Source organism: Hemiscyllium ocellatum, chromosome 8, assembly GCF_020745735.1.
Source record: "Hemiscyllium ocellatum isolate sHemOce1 chromosome 8, sHemOce1.pat.X.cur, whole genome shotgun sequence".
NCBI classification, from domain to species: domain Eukaryota; kingdom Metazoa; phylum Chordata; class Chondrichthyes; order Orectolobiformes; family Hemiscylliidae; genus Hemiscyllium; species Hemiscyllium ocellatum.
The window spans coordinates 112,132,414-112,151,905 of NC_083408.1; the positions used below are offsets into that span (position 1 = coordinate 112,132,414).

The 19,492-nt window shown below is 40.5% G+C and overlaps 1 protein-coding gene across 1 annotated transcript in view; it reads left to right on the forward strand.

Moving 5' to 3' along the window:
- The window catches only part of angel1 (angel homolog 1 (Drosophila)), a 30,083-nt gene extending 11,298 nt beyond the window's left edge, over positions 1-18,785 (forward strand). The window contains exons 3-10 of the mRNA XM_060829477.1: positions 3,744-3,961; positions 5,221-5,290; positions 6,762-7,204; positions 7,320-7,446; positions 9,856-9,966; positions 10,311-10,380; positions 14,847-15,010; positions 15,422-18,785. Of these exons, the coding sequence (XP_060685460.1) occupies positions 3,744-3,961; positions 5,221-5,290; positions 6,762-7,204; positions 7,320-7,446; positions 9,856-9,966; positions 10,311-10,380; positions 14,847-15,010; positions 15,422-15,579 (1,361 nt within the window). The 3' untranslated portion in view covers positions 15,580-18,785. The remainder of the gene's footprint in view (positions 1-3,743; positions 3,962-5,220; positions 5,291-6,761; positions 7,205-7,319; positions 7,447-9,855; positions 9,967-10,310; positions 10,381-14,846; positions 15,011-15,421) is intronic.
- Positions 18,786-19,492: the final 707 nt, after the last annotated feature.

The following is a 19,492-nucleotide window of genomic DNA, read 5'->3' on the forward strand; positions in this document are numbered from 1 at the left end:
AGCAACACATTTTTCAGCTCTGATCTCCAGCATCTGCAGTCCTCACTTTCTTCAGGGTGATAGATGCAGTTCATATGGATTTCAGTAAGGCCTTTGATAAGGTTCCACATGGTAAGCAGCTCTGGAATGTTAGATCTCGTGATCCAAGGGAGCTGGCAAATTGAATACACATTGGTTTGATGGTACAAAGTAGAGGATAACAGTGGGAGGAGTGAAGGCTTGTCTCGGGGATTGGTGCAAGGCTCATTGCTGTTTGTTACCTGTATAAATGAAAACATACAAGGCATGACTAGTAAGTTTGCAGATGACACTAAAGTAGGAGGTACTATGTACAGTGAGTAAGGTTATCATAAATTGCAACAGGGCCTTGATCAGCTGGAGAAGTGGGGTGAGAAATGGCAAATGGAGTTTAATATAGGTACGTGTGGGGTCTTGCATTTTGGAAAATCAAATCAAGACAAGAGTTTCATGGTGAATGGGGAGGCCTTAAGGAGTCTAGCAGAACAGAGAGACCTTGGAGTTCAGGTGCACTGTTTTCTGAAAGTGGAGTCACAGGTAGACAAGGCAGTGAAGAAGGCTTTTGGCACATCGACCTTTATCAGTCAGGGCATTAAATATAGAAGTTGGTATGTTGAAGTCGTACAGAACACTGGTGACACTACACTTGGAATATTGTGTTCAGCTTTGGTCACCTTGCTGTAGGAAGAATATTATTAAACTGGAAGGAATGCAGAAGAAATTTACAAGGATGTTGCCAGGACTCAACAGCCTGAGTTATAGGTTCAGGTTGAACAAGCTAGGACTTTTTTTTCAGAGCGTAGGAGACTGAGAAGGGATCTTAAAGAAGTGTATTATATCATGGCAGGCATGGATAGGATAAATGCACTGTATTTTTTTTCCAGGGTTGGGGAATTGAGGATTAAGTGCCATCAGTTTAAGGTAAGGGGGGGGAGAATGGAAAGGAACCTGAAGGGCAACGTTTTTACAGAGGGTGCTACACACGGAATGAGCTGCCAGCAGAAGTGTTTGAGGCAGATACATTAACAACATTTAAAAGGTATTTGGACAAATATATGGATAGGAAAGATTTGAAGGATATGGGTTAAGAATGTGGTGCTGGAAAAGCACAGCAAGTCAGGCAGCATCCAAAGAGCATGAGAATCAACATTTCATGTAAAAGACCTCGATGAAGGGCTTTGGCTTAAACGCCGATTCTCCTGCTCCTTGGATGCTACCTGACCTGTGTTTTTCCAGCACCACACTCTCGACTCTAATCTCTAGTATCTGCAATCCTTACTTTCTTCTTCGAAGGATATGGGCCAAGTTCAGGGAAATGGGGTTAGTGTTGATGGGCATTTTGATTGACATGCACCAGTTTGGGCCAAAGACCTGTCTCCATGCTGTCGGACTTTGTGACTAAGTCACCTAGACTCTAAACGTTAGCTTGCCTTGTCTCAATGGACGAGGAGAAAGTGAGGACTGCAGATGCTGGAGATCAGAGCTGAAAATGTGTTGCTGGAAAAGTGCAGCAGGTCAGACAGCATCCAAGGAACATCCTGAAGAAGGGCTTATGCCCGAAACGTCAAGTCTCCTGTTCCTTGGATGCTGCCTGACCTGCGCTTTTCCAGCAACACATTTTCAGCTCTGTCTCAATGGACACTGCCTGACCGGCTGGGATTTCCAGCACCTGTTGTTTTCAGTACAGATTCCAGCATCTACAGTAATTTGTTCGTACTAGTGAACCTTTTTTGGATAGCCTGCAATGCCTTTTTATCTTTCCACAGATAAGGGAAGCAAAACTGTTCAAGTTAATAGTTTCAAGTCAGAATGGTGCCTGCTTTGGAGGGAAACTTTTTAGATGGTGTCAGGAGCCTACTTCCTTTGCAAACCTTGAACTCTACCACTTAGAAGAACAAAGTGCTGTCAGAGGTTCCTTGGTGCAATGCTGTAGCGCATCTTGGAGATGTTACACATGGTGTTGCCGTGCAACCCTGGCGGATGGTCTGGCAGTCAAGCAATTGTTTTATCCTAGCTGACGTGTGTTTGAGTATTTTTCAAGTTGTACTCATCCAGGCAAATGGGGAGTATTCCATTGCACTCCTGCTTATACTTTGTAAACATTGGTAGGCTTTGTGAATGAGAAAATGTTGTACCACAAAACTCCCAGCCTCTAACCAATGCTTTTAGCTACAATATTTATATGGCTTGTCCAGCTCAGCTTCTGATTGATAATTGTCATTAGCTGTCCCTTGATTGAAGGATGAGATTTATTCATAGTGGTGAGTTTCTTTCATGGGGCTTCACATCACTGACAGGTTAATTCTCAAACTTGGGCACATGGGACAGGATATCTCATGAGGTAGTGGAATCCAGAGTGCGGGTTTTATTTTGTTTTGCTTTTTTTCTATGCCTCATCATTAAGACATTAGTATTCAAATCCAATGCAGCTTGTCAGACTATCTTTCATCATTCTGTATGATTTGCAGCAGCTTGTCCCAGTCATTAATGTCAGTGCTACTGTGTTTCAAAGATAAAAGTCACATAACACCAGGTTATAGTCCAACAGGTTTATTTGGAAGCACTAGCTTTCAGAGCACTGCTCCATGGGATGGTTGTGTCCAGAAAGCTAGTGTTTCCACATAAGCCTTTTGGACTATAACTTTATACATCCCAGCCAATTTCTGCATTTCCAAATCGTGTTTCACAGAGACCTTTTAGAGTCTATAATGTACCTGATAGTGGATATCCAACTCATCAAAGATCATTAGTCTTCTTTTAAATACCATCTAATTAGAAATCTCTTTACTTTCAGTTGCCAAAAGTAAACTGATATACATGATGACTGTTTGCAATGAATTTATTGCTCACTGTTTACAAGAATTTGTCATTTCTTGATTTCTGCAATTCTATGAAGAAGCGGACTCTGAAAGCTAGTACTCCTGAATAAACCTGTTGGACTGTAACCTGGTGTTATGTCATTTTTAAATCTGTGAAGTTGGCCATGTGGGACTTGGGATAGGCAAAGTTAGAAGTTACACGACATCAGGCTGTAAAAATCGCAAGCTTTCAGAGTACTGCTCCTTCGTCAAGTGAAGTGCATAAGAGAAGTTTGGCCTGGCCTTGAATTTTGCTGAAACAAAACCCTTGAAATAACTCTGACCTGGTCAGTCAAATATTTCACCTCTTGTATACGTTGAAAGAAGAGACTCTCAAATTTTTTAAGCACTTCCCACCCAGCAGACACCTCTCTGAAAAAACTGGTCTGTTGTAAGGAAGTAGATGATGCAATGATGGTAATGTTGAAAAATAGATGGAGCTTGTTGTAAATGGTCATTGCCTAATATTTTAAACTTGAATGTGGAAGAGAGAAAGTGCATATCTATTTGGAAAAATAAACCTATGTCCAAGATGCTTTTCAACCATTTGATCTTATTGTATACAGTTTCTGCCCAGAAGGACTAATGGGTGACCCATTGTTTCCAGGTCTCTGCTGTGTTTGTGTCTATCCAGCTGATATGAATTCCTTGTGAGTAATGCAGAGTAAGGAGCTCTGATTCACAGCCTGTGTGAATCTACTATGGAATTAAGACTGAGATATGTGTTGCCAATTACAAAATCCCTCTCTCCAAACCCCAAAGTGACAAATTACAACTGGCCAACAAACAGCAGCTCACTCTTAAACACCTCTCCTATCTTAATTAATATTTGCTTATGTATTCTTGTTTACTTTTTCTCCCTCCTAGGTCTTCTTGCCAGAGTATGGGAGGATTTGTCAAGATCCCAAGTGGATGGCAGTGATGTCAACAAGTCATTTGAGTTTACCATAATGTCGTACAATATTCTGTCACAGGACCTTTTGGAGACAAATTCTGATTTGTACTCTCATTGTCAGCCTGAGTTCCTGAAATGGGAATTCCGATTTCAGAATATTCTGCAGGAGATTGAGACCTGGCAACCTGATGTGAGTACAGTCCAAATGAACCAACATTTTGTTAAAACTAATTAAATGTCTGATTAAAAAGTCAGTATGACTCTCAAAATACTGGATTGTTGTACTCCCCATTGTGTTCTGTAGGAAAGAAAATTATCTTCCTGAGTCCATTTTTTTTCGTTGTCCCTCCCACCCACATGATTCCAACCCGTGCTCATGATATTGACTACTAACTATCCTCTGAAGTGGTCTCACAGGCTGTTGAGTTGAATTCAAGAAAGTCACCATCTTTTCAACCGCTATTTGGAATGGTCTGCACATGGGGCAATTATCAATGAGCATCCCCACTTTAGACCTTTATGATGGAAGGGAAGCCGTTGTTGAAACAACTGGAGATGATTGGGCCAACATCCCATAGAGAAATGACATTCTCTGTCAAATGGCCTAATCATTGGTTGCTGTCTGCCTCACAAAAGAATGGTAAATATTTAGTCAGTGAGTTATCGTAAATCAATATCCTGTCGACCCTGCAATCTGCTATGATTGGGTCCTTTGATGTGTTTTGATATGCAGAATTACTCACTAACTTACAGCAAAAGTCGGTTATTTTTTGGGCAAGAAAATGGAAAGAAAACAATGCTGAATCTCACTGTGGGGAATCCAGGTTAAATTGTAAAATTTGTACAGACAGTTGAGAGATTTTCATCAACTCAATTCTCCTGCCTGAAGGTTCACTTGGATGGCTTGTTTTCTCTGATCAGCGGTGTCAGTGAGCATACCTGTTGCCATAGTTCCCCACACCGAACAGTGTATTTGACTTGATGTTCTGACTGTTAGTTAGAAATAAGAGCATTGCAAAACATGGCTTAATGTTTGCGCTGCATAAAATGAGGGAATCTTTTTGAACTGAAAGGATTCTGAATTAAATGATTTGGTCAGCTTCATCCAAATCCTTGGTTATGTTCATTTAAGAGATCAATTGAGAGTGAATTGACTATGTAATTCAGGTATACTACCTGCTGTGTGAAATGTGTAACTTTTTCTGAAGCAGCCTTTTCTGAACTTAAGTCTGTAGTTGATTTGTACACCTGATCTTAAATATTTCACACTAGAGCTAGGTTATATTCCAGGCCATGTATTCTGACTATGACATTACTGCCAGATCAAATGGGTGTCTTTTCATTTCTGTGCAGTTACTGTGTTCAACTAAATATGAATAAATATTTTTAAAGTGCAAACCAGGTACTAATAGGTCGTGACAGCCTGACACCTTGTGGATCCTGTTTCAGATTCTGTGCCTCCAGGAAGTTCAGGAGAATCACTACCATCAGCAATTTCGACCAGCTCTCCAACTGCAGGGTAAGTGTTGTAGAAACAATGAGGAATGAAGTGTCAGCATTAACTTATTTATTTTTCCTTTTGTTTCCTTTTCACTTTATTGGAATGTCTCCATGTCTGAGTCTCAGCAAAGAATGTTGAGAGATAGCAATAGAAACTGTTGGAAATGCTCAGTATGCCTGACAGAATCTACAGTATATCACCTTTTATATTAATGTAGAGAGTGCTTTGAAGTTGTTTGTCTTGGGATACCTCACTGAAAAAACTACATGTGTGCATTTTCCAGCAGTGACCACTGAATGGAAAACAAGAGTAGCACCCTGGTTAATTTAGCACTCCAAACTGCTAGATATTAAAAATCCCATGGCACGATTTGAAAGCGAGTGGAGTTTTCTTTTGGTGTTCACAATAGCAATTTTTTCTCAACCAACCTAACCATTCCCAAGGCTAAGGTTGATAGACATCTGCTAAATTTAAAAACCTAGGGTGGGTAGGTGCAATTATTGTAAAGATCAGCCATTCTAGCTGAATGACAGGACAGATCTGGAAGGGCTGAATGGCCTCCTGTTTTTCAATTCTGATATCCTCGTCATTTACACAATTGCTGTTGAATGGGTTTTTCTGGTGTATTTTAACTTCTGTACTTCACTGTATTGCACCAGAAGTACTTTGAGCTATGTCAATAGGGTAATGTAAATATTTTATTATCATAAATTGTGACCTTCTGGAGTTGTGCCGGCAATAACTCAAAGTCATTGAGCTAGCAATGGTGAGAGCAAAGGTCTGGATTAACAGGAAACGGGAGCTCTCCTTATGATTACCAATTGTGTACTTAGATACCATGAAACATTTATTTTTAGTGGCATTATTTGAAATTCCCCATTCATAAATTGTCCACTTTTATTATATACGACCAAACATCAAGTTCATTTGTTCAGCATAAACATGAACTTGAACTTGAAAGTTACTGTGCTTGTGATTCATGGAAAGAGAGAGTTCCACAAATGCAGTGGAGTGTTGTTTCTTGTTACTGTCTATAAATGGAAGAACACAGAATGGAACAAAAATGGAAATTGCTGAGAAAACTCAGCTGAATTCTTCACTGGTGAAAATGTGTTGCTGGAAAAGTGCAGCAGGGCAGGCAGCATCCAAGGAGCAGGAGAGTCGACATTTTGGGCATGAGCCCTTCTTCAGGACTTCCTGGATGCTGCCTGCCCTGCGCATTTCCAGCAACACATTTTCAGCTCTGATCTTCAGCATTCGCAGTCCTCACTTTTTCACTGGATCCATTACAGGTTCCTTTTTGATGTTCTTCCATTTACAGACCATAACAAGAAGCCGCACTCCACTGTATTGGTGGAACTATCTCTTTCCATGAATTATGAGCAACTTCTGTGTTTTTTCTTGTTTATGATTTTCAGCATCCATGGTTTTTTTTTCTAAACAATCTGAATGGGTTACCCGAGTGCTAGTCTTACTGTTTTCTCTGCAGGTTACGAGTGCGTTTATAAACGACGCACTGGTATCAAGACGGATGGGTGTGCTGTGTGTTACAAAAAGGAGCGGTTCTCCCTGGTTTCCGAACACCCTGTGGAGTATTTTCGACCCATTGTGGAAACGTTGAACAGAGATAACGTAGCGCTGCTGGTTCTCCTCCGACCCCTGACACCAGACTGTGTCCAAGAAAACTCAAAATTTCCTGACATCTGTGTGGCAAACACGCACCTGATTTTCAATCCCAGACGGGGTGATATTAAACTCACCCAACTTGCTGTGTTATTTGCTGAAATTGAGCAATTAATACACACAGCAGGTTCTGATGGTAATCGCTGTCCAATCCTTCTCTGTGGTGATCTGAACTCTGTCCCGGAATCTCCTCTGTATAAACTCATCCAAAATGGAGAGCTTTACTATTATGGAATGCCAACCTGGAAGGTAAATTATATCCGGCCAATTTCCAAAATTAGATTTTTAAAAAAAAATAACCTGCTGACTGTCTCCAAGAAAGACCAGTGACCATTTTGAGCTGTTCTATTTCATGTTTTGGCAGGTGTCAAGTCAGGAGGACTGTTCTCACCAGATGTGTTCAAGGAAACTCTATGGCCCTTTGTGGCCAAGCAGACTCAGGATAACTGACAATTGTCAGTATGTTGATATGTGTGAAAAGAAGAGAACAGGTTAGCTGCAATTTTGCTTATCTCCTCCATGTGTTCTGAACTTTTACCCAAGAACTGGAATTTTGCCCCTCATGTACATTTAATTTCTACTTTGTGTCATCCTCTGTTGCTTTGTTTTACATGCTTTCTGATGCTCCTTGGAGGGTCTGTGTTGGACTTGATGGGCAAAAAGGCCTGTTTTCATAATCGTATTATTCTTACATATATCTGAGATTTCTCTACATACTTGCTTCTCCCTTTCTCGCTGACCACTTGGAAGGCTCCCAAATAGAACTAGAAAATCTCCCTGCCAGAATATTGGTCCCCTTCCAGTTCAAGTGAAACCTGTCTCTTTTGAACAGGTCTTTTTGCCCCAGAAGAGATCCGAATGATCCAAAAATTGGAGTCCTTGCCCACTGCACCATCTCTTCGGGCATTGATTTATCTTCCTGGTCGTCGTCTTCCTACTGTCTCTAGCACTTGACACCGGGAGTAATCAAGATATTACTACCTTTTGCAGAGCAAATATAGGAAATGAGGAAGGAGTATAAAAAGCAGAACCTCAAAGTCTCGAACCTAACTATGCCTTTCTTACCAGTGCCTTTGCAACAGCTTCAGGCTTCTCACATTCCCTTTGACAATATACTGCAACCACTTTGAGGTGTCTTTGACCCTGGCACAGGTAACATATCATCCTGAATTCTCTCTCATGCTGCAAAATCTGCTGTCTGTGTCTTTGACTGGAGAGTCCCTGAAACAATTGCTCATTTGAACCTTGACACACTCCACTCAACAGAAAATTCATTCTTGGTACCCAAGATCTGGTTTCCACTTTTGGTTTCTGAGAGATGGCTCAATTTCTTCCCCACCCCACCCCACCCCACCTCAAACCAAGGGTAACCAAAATGTATATCTGTTGAGAGAGGAATAGCCACACTCGTGCACTATGTTCCTACCTCTCGTGATAGTCATCCATCTATCTGACTTAGTTCAGTTATGGGCACTGGACCTTGGAAACGATATATTCGTCTTGGAGATGGTGCAATAAGAATTGGCCAGAATGATATCAGGGTTGAAAGAGTTAAATTATTAGGACATGTATACATTTGGCTTGTGTTCTCTTGCATTTAAAAGGTTGAGTGGTGATCTCGTGAAGGTGTTTAAGATGATAAAGGAATATAAAGTTACAGAGAAAGTATTACCTCTAATGGAAGGGTCCAGAACAAGAGCACAGTGTTGTAAGATGACAGGCCATTCAGAAATAAAATCAGGAATACTGCTTTATATAAAGTACAATTGTAAACTGAAATTCTGTTCTGATAGAAGCTATGGATTTCTTGAAATTTGCAATATCTTTAATGAGTAACGTTATAGAATGTAAAAGCAGGTAAATGGAGTTGTGGTGTAAATTAACTGTTTAATGTTACAACTGACCTATTGAACTATTATTCTGCACACTTGAGGCCTTATCATGGTGCTGACGTCTTTTGGAATGTAGTGTGTGATGTAAAACCAGGATAGTTTGACACAAGTCCTGTTTTGTGATGCTTGAATTTATGATGTGGCAGAACATTACAGATTGGTTGCCTCCAAACCCTTAAATAGTACATTCAGCATAGGTCGCACACTGAATAAGGTGGCACGGTGGTCCTGTCACTAGCACTGCTGCCTCAAAGCATCAGACACCCGGGTTCATTTCCACCCTCTGGCAACTGTCTGTGTGAGTGTATTCTATGATTCTATGAACTCTGCAACATTACACTGAGGGCACAGTTTTGTCGAATCCATTTTGTCTGAATGAACTCCAGTAAGAAACATATTCTGAAGTAGGACTTCCTTAAATAAGAATTTTTCTTTTCTCTTGCTGTTTAATGTGTAACTTAATGTTGAGAATGTTCTATATTACTACAGTTTACAGTCAGTACATTTTGTGAAAATTCAAAATAATAGAAATAAAACCCGAACTTGGCACAGCCATGCATTTTCCCAACCTCTTCACAATTATTGTTGCAATTTAATGGACATTTAACAAGTTTTGAGGAAATGAATTGTTAGTTTGTACTACTGTGTGAAAGTTTTGGAGTTGTAACCAATTTGATTACCACCATTTATGCTTTTGTCATTTGGATTTAAGGTGTTTTCATTTTCAATATTTTGATTGCTTTTTCTCTATTGGATGGATTTGGTGTATGATCTTCTTTCTTGCTCTGTAGCAGACTGTTAAAAGAACAAGTACAAGATCAGTTTGGAAATTCTCTTTTCAAACCTGTTGTCTTGTAGGCTGTGCTTAATATCTGTTTAGTGTATCACTGCCAAATTTGGAAATTCAACGTGTCCTATATGTCTCTCACTTTGCAGCTTTCTGCCAAGTTTCACTACTCAAGTGATATGTTTGCAGTGCTTGGTATCTGGTTTTGTTTTCTCATTTAGGAAAACGCAGATATGGTCGTGAGTTTCTCCTCCAGCTTCAATATTCCACACCAGCTCTTGAACGTCCAGAGAATCTTGTCTTCATTGAAGGTGTAACTGATGCAAAACCAGGTACAGTAAAGCTGAAGTTCAAGTCTAATCTGTTAACATTCCCCTAATAGTGAAGCTCTGTTCCTGACATTAATGTGGAGATGGGAGGGAACGGCAAAGATACATGGTTGTGTGTGTGTCTTTGTGTTTGTCTGAGAGGTAGGGATGGAGTTCGGGCCTGTTCAGTTGAAAAGGAGATGCCCAATTATCTGTTCTGGGTATTGTCTCTATAACCCATGTGAGTGGCCATGTGTGGATCAGGTTGGACGATTTTTTACAGTTCCTCTCTGATTTGTTTTGTGATGGAGTTTAATAGTGAGGCCATTGTTTCTCAGTTTGCCAATCTTATTGCTATCTCCATTCAGAGCCTCCAGGGGATGGTTCAGAACGCTACGTCAGTGTGTCCGAGCCAGAGGATGAACTCTTCTGTAATAGGTATGTATTGTGTTGTCAAACAGCATTTATAAAATCTAGCTGTAAGTGTGGCAACTGGAAATGTTGATGGTATCATTTACAGTGCTGAAATATTGGAACCCTTGTCACCATACTTTCTTGGAATGTGTTTCTTAGGAAGGTTGGCACATTGCAAACTTAATCTGTCACAGTGTTTTGAACATTTCCATTAAATATTGCCTTTAAGGTTCTCTGTAAGAAGGGTAATCCCAACTTCTCCAGTCTCTTTTTTAAAGCTTCTAGTAAATGTGTATCCTTTCCAAACCTTGGAATGTGCCATCTTGTGAATTACCTTAAATTAAATCATAATATTTGTACTCTCATAGAGAAAAATCTTCCAGCACTTGTATTGGATTTTGGTCAGGCAGTGGACTTTGTAGATTTCCTAAAATTTGCAAAAGGGTGAGTTTTGTTTAAAAGTGTGCCTCGATTGGTGTTTTCAATTGGCTTTTCAGAATTTTAGCAATATCCTGAGCAGATCAGAACTGTGTAGATTTGTGATCATTAATATCTATTTGAAGATAATTTTTCCAGCTTATCCATAAATGAATCCTAGCATTGGTGACGTTTGGATACAATTGAGCTATTATCTCATTTACGATGAATGAGATGTGAGAGAGTGTCCTTATCTATGGGTGAAGAATGTTGTTCTTGTAGTGGTTATGCCACTGTATTAGGTTTTGTAGAGGTTTTGAATTCGGTGTCCATTCCCAGCAAGTTATGGAATCCAGTTTATTAATCAGACTTTCAGAGCTATTACAGTGCAGAAGATGGCCATTTGGCCCATTATGCCTATACCATTTTTATTATTGAGTGTCAATCTCAAGCTAGTGTGCTTCCAATTAAACCTGTTGGACTATAACCTGGTGTTGTGTGATTTTTAACTTTCTACATTTTCTGCATTGCACATCATGCCTATCCAAATAATCATCCAATGCCCTCTCTCTAATATTTGCTTCTTCCACATCTCCAGGCTGTGCATTCCATACTCTAACTACTTGCTGTCTGACTTGTTCCTGTCGCATTTTGCCTTGTGTTGTTTGCACATTACTATAAGTCTAGGCCATGTTATACTTGTTTCCTTTGAGTGGAAACGGTTTCTTGTATCTACTCTGTCCAGCCTATTCATGATTTGTAAACCTCTATCATACCTCCTCTGGATTGCCTTCGCTCCAAGGACAGTCCCAGGTTCTTCAGACTATCCTCATTACAGAAGTCTCTTAATCCTGGAACCATTCTAATAAATCATTACTGCACTCTCTCCAATGGAATCACATCTTTTCTAAGATGCAATGCCTGTAATTGTGCTCAATGTTCTAGCTGAGGTGTTAGGTTTTCAGTACAAGGTCAACCACCTACAATGTGTTTTATTCTATGCCACTATTAATAAACTGAGAACACTATGATTACTAACTGTCTCCACCCACCCTGCCATCTAGCTCCCTCTACTCCTGCACCTGCTTTAGAATTGTACTCCTTAATTTATATTATCTCTCAATATTCTTCTGACCAAAGTGCATCTTTTCTGCATTGAACTTGAGTTCCATGCTGTCGTCCTCAATGTATAACATTCTTCCAAGGTTAGTGTTACCTGCAAACTTTGAAGTAGTCCCCTACACAGCAAGATCTAGATCATTAGTATATATCAAGAAAGGCTTGGGCCTCAATAACAACCTTTGGGAACTCCATAACGAACCTTCTTCAAGCCTGATAATTCATTGCCTGTTACTCCGTTTCTGATCCTTCCAGCCTATTTTATTTCCACATTGAGAATGTTCCTTTCTCGTCATGACCTAAATCTTTTTTTCACAAGTCTGTGTGGTCCTATATGAAATGCCTTTTGAAAATCCAAGTTCACCACATCAATAGCATTACCGTCATTGAGCCTTTCTGTTACCTCTTCAAAAGAAATCCAGCAAGTTAGTTAATTACTATTTTTCTTTTAGAAATCTGTGCTGACTTTTCCTAATCCATCCTCCTTTTTTCACATGACTTCTAATTCTATCCTGAATGATTTCTACAAGTTTTTACACCCTGTAGTTGCTGGCAGGGTCCTTCCAAAACTTATAGCCTTGTTCAAGAAAGATTGTAATAGTTTGGCAATGGAATAAGTAACTATAACAGCTGCTGGATTGTTTTAAATTAACATCTTATTCCACTAATATCCTTCACAACTTATTGTGGAATTTGAGTTCTTAACTTCCAGTGGGCTTCCTATTCATAGAACAAGAACAATTCAGCGCAGAACAGGCCCTTCAGCCCTCGATGTTGCACCACCCTGTGAACTAATCTAAACCCATCCCCCTACACTATCCCATCGTCATCCATATGTTTATCCAAGAACTGTTTAAATGCCCCTAATGTGGCTGAGTTAACTACAGTATCAGGCAGGGCATTCCACGCCCTTACCACTCTCTGCCTAAAAAACCTGCCTCTGACATCTGTCTTAAATCTAGCACCACTCAATTTGTAGCTGTGCCCCCTCGTACAAGCTGATGTCGTCGTCATCCTAGGAAAAAGACTCACTGTCCACCCTATCTAATCCTCTGATCATCCTGTATGTCTCTATTAAATCCCCTCTTGGGTCTATTCTCATTAGAGAGAAGAAAGCTAAGTCCCTCAGCTTTTCCTCATAAGATCTTTGCTCCAGACTAATGAACATCCTGGTAAATCTCATCTGCACCTTGTTTCCACATCCTTCCTGTATTGGGGTGACCAGAACTGTACACAATATTTCAAGTCAGGCTGCACTAGTGTTTTATATAGTTGCAGCATGATGTCATGGCTCTAGAACTCAATTCCTCCACCAATAAAACCTAATACACAGTGTGCCTTCTTAACAGCACTATCAATCTGCATGGCAGCTTTCCGGGATCTATGTACATAGATACCAAGATCCCTCTGCACATCCACACTATGAAGAATCTTTCTATTGACCCAGTATTCTGCCTTTCTGGTATTCTTCCCAAAAGTGAACCACTTCCCATTTATCTACATTGAACTCCATTTGCCACCTCTCAGCCCAATTCTGCAGTTTATCCAAGTCCCCTTTAGACCTGCAACATCCTTCCATACTGTCCACCACTCCACCGACTTTAGGGTCATCTGCAAACTTACTAACCTGTCCACTTATGCCTGCGTCTAAGTCATTTATAAAAATGACAAACAGCAGTGGTCCCAAAACAGATCCTTACGGCACACCACTAGTAACCAGACTCCAGGCTGAATATTTTCCATCAACCACCACTCGCTGCCGGTTTCTAATCCAATTGCTAAATCACCCTCCATTCCTTGCCTCTGCATTTTCTCCAAAAGCCTACCATGTGGAATCTTAACAAAGGCTTTACTGAAGTCCATGTACAGCACATCAATTGCCTGACCCTCACCCACATGCTTGGTCACCTTCTCAAAAAACTTCAGTGAGGTTTGTGAGACACGACCTGCCCTTGATGAAACCATGTTGACGATCTCCAATCAAATTGTTGCTTCCTGGATGATTATAAATCCTATTTGTTTGAATCCTTTCCAAAACTTTACCTACAACAGAAGTAAGGCTCACTGTTCTATAATTACCTGGTTCATCTCTGCTGCCCTTCTTGAACAAGGGCACAACATTTGCAATCCTCCAGTCCTCTGGTACTAAACCTGTAGACAATGACGACTCAAAGATTAAGGCCAAAGGCTCCGCCATCTCCTCCCTAGCTTCCCAGAGAATTCTTGGATAAATCCCATCCGGCCGAGGGGACATCTCTACTTTCACACCTTCTAGAGTTGATAACACCTCCTCCTTGCTAACGTCAATCCTTTCCTGTTTAATTGCCCGAATCTCTGTCTTCTTCTCTACAATATTCTCTTTTTCCGGAGTGAAAACCGATGAAATCATCTTTTAGTGCCTGTCTGATCTCCACAGGATCCATACGTACCTTCCCACTTCTGTCTTTGACTGGCCCTATTCTTATCCTAGTTATCTTTTTTATTCCTCACAAACCTGTAGAAAGCTTTAGGGTTCTCCTTTGTTCTACCTACTAATGACTGCTCACGTCCTCTCCTTGCTCCTCTTAACTCTCGTTTTAACTCCTTCTGAGCTATTCTGCAACTCTCCATCGCCTCATCTGAACCATCCCATCTCACGTCATATAAACCTTTGCTTAACAAGCGATACAATTTCTTTAGCAAACCATGGTTGTCTTACCTTGTCACTTCCTCCCTGCCTGACAGGGACATACCTATCAAATACCACCATATCCATTCCTCAAACCAGCTCCACATTTCCACATTTTAATTGTCCCCATCCCCTGCATTTTGCAACTCCATTCTATGCCTCCTAAGTCTTCCCTAATCACATTATAATCGCAGATATAATTCACTACTATATTATCTACATTTGGCTTCCTGAAATTAACCATGTGACAAACATGATGTTGTTTGGTTTCTTTCTGTCCCCTCAGGTCTCCAACCACCCTCCGACACAACCTCAACCTAACATCAGTCTACAATCATTACCTACCTGATACAGGCCGGCCTGAGGTTACAACCTGCTCATCTGGTTTTGGCCTCACTGTGGATTACATCTTCTACTCGGCACAACCAGTCACCGATAAGTGTGGAAAAGGTTTGTCTCCTGGAAAGTGGCAGAACGTGGGTGGTGGAAATGTTGATTTAAGAATGCTGCTCTCTTTTGATATAGGGATTGCATTCATGCATGCGAATATTCCACCAGCAGAATGATAACGTGACATATTCCACTTTGCTTTCCCTGGTGTGTACAACGCGCTTGGTGTCAGAAACTATTGAGTGCTATATACTTGTACCTTGTTATTGAGCTAAGCTTATGGCAGGGTCATGGAAGTAAAGTGGAAAAAGCATCGTCCACAATCCAAGGCAATTTGTGCATTTAATGTGTGGTAATCGCCATAACACAGGTTTAAATTCTGCCTTTGAAGTGATCAGTGTGAGCACTCAGCTCTCATCCCATTCTGCCGGCATTATGACACACTAATTTCACTCCTTTCCTTCCTAATAGGGCGTAGGCGGTACAAGGATGGACCCCTCAAACTACTGGGCCGACTCTCCTTGTTGTCTGAGCATGACATCTGGTTGGCCAACGGGTTGCCCAATGGCATCTGCTCTTCCGATCACCTCTCGCTGCTTGCCAAGTTTGGATTGAAACCCCTTGGTTGATTTTTAAAAAAACAACTAGTGAGACTTGCATGTGGCAAATGAGCCCTCATGAAGCTTCAAGGACAAACACTGCCTGCTGAGCAGAATGAAGTTCTGATGTAAGATGCCCAATCTCCGTACACAGTCTCCATTGTTAGGCTATTTTAATACTTGTTTCTTTTAATGAACTAGAATTTCAAGTGTGCTGCTTTTAAGATAATGGAAATGCCAAAGGAATATTGGTTGGATGAGAGGCAAATCAGTTTGTGATTTTACCATCTAGAGCTTGCAGAATGTGACTTGTGTAATTTTGTTCCAGGCAAGCTGTCCCACCAGAGCCCTTTTAGAAACCAATGTTATCGTAATTTGCCATTGGAAGTTTTTTTTTAAAATGGACATTTCCTTCATTTCTTCTATCTTTCCCTTAAAGACGTCAGGTAACCACAGCTTCATGGACAGGTGCTGGTTGCCCTTCTGAATCTGTGTCAAATTTGAAACTGTGTCTGGGAAATTATTCATCTGAGGAGGGCATCACTTCAAACTCTAATCCTACCCTTACCTGTTATCCAATCAAACAAGAAGGTCCTGATCGTTACCAGCTACAGAAGCCCTATGTAATTTTGTTTCTCATGTTGCCCCTCCCATAGTCATGATTTTTCCTGATCATTATGGCCTCAGCTGTTTGCTGCCTTTCCTACCAGCTGGATCATCAGTGAAGTATTGCCAAACTATTGAATGTACTTCTAAAGTGTAACTGTGTTTTTGTAGCTAAATACAAGGAGAAACTGGCAACATGCATCAGAAAAATATTGTGCACTTGCTCAGATCTTCTCACCAGGTTAGGATGTGATAACCAGACATTGGTGGCTCTTGTGCCAATGGCTCAAAACAGTGAGTATTAATAATTTATGTTGTAGTCAAAGGGGAATCTCTCCAGTAGATGCTGTTTGGATGCTCACCTTGTTGTTGACACTCCTACTTCATTCATGTAATCCTCTGTGTCGAGTCCTTTTCAGGCTAAATGCAAGCTGACTTTATTTCATTTGGTTCAACTGTTTTCCTTTTGATCATTTATTAAGTGAACTTGCAGAAATGCTTTTTGCCCTTCTGCCATCTCTTTGTGATTTAGTTTATTTTCCAATGTCTTTCCCACCTCTTAGCCTGAACTTGTCATCAACTGATGCTCAGCCTATATTTTCTAGCAGAATTCAATGGATTTGGGTTGGGGAGGGATGAGACAATTCTTAATTGCCTCCATAATTTAGGAAACTGAGACCATTTAACATGGATTGGGTGCCACTGGCCTTTATGGTTTTACTGCCATTCAAGGTGATTCTTTCATCATAGAATCAGTGGGAAAATCAACTAGCTCCCCCAACCAAAGCCATGAAAACAGTCCCCTAAACTATCAGCCCAATTCTCTGAGCTGATGTTTTGAGCCATGCGTCTGTGTTGCCATTTCTCGTGCCACATCTCAGTTATAAATTGTCTTTCTATTGCATCAGGGTGTGTCACCTTCTAGTTTCTGTGAACTGTAAAACAATATTGTCACTCTTCGCCTCAACCCTTCCCATTTACCACCTTGTTTTGTTTTTGTTTGCTTTCTTGCCATCCTAATAGTGATGACTCTTGGCAATGAAACCCTATATTACTTGGGAGAAATTAAAAGCTTGACTTTTCAGCTTTTGTTGATGGAAGGTGTTTGTTGGGAGGATAGGGATGTTTGAGGTGAATTTCCAGCCCTGAGCATCCTGTCAGTCAATCTCTATTGCAGGTTTTGAATTAGGATCCAGATTAAACTGGTCGCAATTGAAGTGGGTGCTCCCTGCTGTCCCTATCCCCACGACATCACCATGACTTTAGGATTACAATAAATTGCATTGGGAAAAGCTATTTTGACATCAAGTTTAAAAACTGTTTCCTTACTGCACTTCCTCTCGCTTTAAAGTTGGACTTTAAGATGCAGTACAACTGGTGAATGACAAGACAAACTTATCTGAAATACTTTGGTTTTCCTGGTGAGTTGGAACCTGCATCCTGTGCTTTAGGAGCTGTGGCTTTTTATGTTGTCAGTGGTTAATTACAGATATGAGTGGTACTGTCTTCAGGAGCTGCTAAGCAGAGACCAAGGGTTACCGTTCCGGGAGTCTAAAGGAATGGGGACTGGTCGTCTTTAGCTGTGGTCTGCAAAATACATTTTGAGTAGATGGAACTGGGAAATAAAATGACATGAACTTAATTGGAAAGGGGAAATATTTTTTGAATACTTCATGCTCATCCACCAAGTAAAAATACTACAGTTGGCCTGGATCATCCTCTGCTATGGAGATGAGGGAAAATATCAAGCGGAGTTCCTGGTGCTGATGGGTTTGTATCAATCCCTGCTGGGATTAAAATTTGGTGTCACTCAGGTTTTGTGCTTGTGAATATTTGGAACCTTGATATTCCTTTCAGGAAATATTTTTTCATCATTGCTCTTTGTTTAAGACAGTGTGAATCATAACACTGGCAACACCTCTCTTTCTCACCTCCCACTACCCCAAGACTAAAAAGATACCTCCCACCACCCCAAGACATCCTGTGAGCGGTTGCTTTGTATGTCTTCTGCCTCCATTCAGGATCTGTTTCATGATGATCGTTAATACTGAGAAACTCTGTTGCATTATATGTGAATGCAACTTGGTGATATCAACTGTACTACAGACCATGGGCAGTGCAGTGGGACAGAGCTGTTGTTGTTGGTCAGGACATCATATTACAGCATTTGAAAAACACCTGTCTTGACAGAAACCAATGCGGTGGCCTGTGATTTTTTTTTTAAAAAAAAGAACGTGAAGAAAATTCGTCCCATTAATTAAAGACAGAAACCCTCAAACACACAAGGTTGTTACCAATTTGTTTATCATTGTTTGTTTTTCTTTGTAAATGTGAGTGTAACTAGGCTCCATACTTCTCTCTGGCTAAGTTCGGTAGTAGGCTGTGGACCCCAGATCCACTGGCTAAAGGACCAAATTCTTCAGTCAGCCGGAATCATGGGATTTATGAACTTGTGTCCATAGTTATTTTTTACAGTTGGTGTGTAAGAATAGCTTGGAACAGTTGGGTGGCACTATCTGTAGATAAAGTGTATATTCAAATAGTGTAATTTTTAAAGGCTTTGTTTTGCCTAATATTTTTGTGAAATGGTTCAGTAACATTTTGATTAAATAAACGGCTTGTTTATTTGACAGGTGGTGAGATTGTTAATTTCTATTTATGTACATGCTGCTGGAATTAATACATGCAGCAAGGAACTGTAGAATCAAAATTTGGACCAAGGCACGTTGTCCAGAGATGATGAGAGCACACTGAGGCTTGAATTTAGTAAAATTAGGACTAATTCTGACATTGCAGCACACTTTTTAGAATGCAAGGTTGAGCAGAGTGTTTTAATTTTCAATGATGATGTGCTTGACACAGCTCAAAACTCCATATGTCGTCCCATCAGTGCCTATTTTTGCAGCCATGATATTACCCATCTCCAACCTTTTACACACTGCCATTTTGAATTATTTTCAGATTACTTCATGGTCTTTCTCAATCTTCTTTTGATTAAGTAAACTCCTCCAGTCCTACAGCTCTGAGAGTTCTATCTTTCTTCAATTCTGGTTTCTTACACATTCTCACAATCTTTGTTCCACTTTTGACAGCACCTTCAAAAACTGCAACCTAAACCACTCAAAGGCAATTGCAGATATACAGGATGCCACCATCCTGACTGGAAATCATTGTTTCTTACTGTTTTGGCACCAAAAACCTGGAACTCCCTCCCTCTCAGCACCATGGGTGTAAGTCCACTCGTGGACTACAGTGGATCAGGAAAATAGTTTACCAGCACCTTCTCACAGGCAATTTGGATAGTTAATTCACCGACGTCCACGAGCAAATATTAATG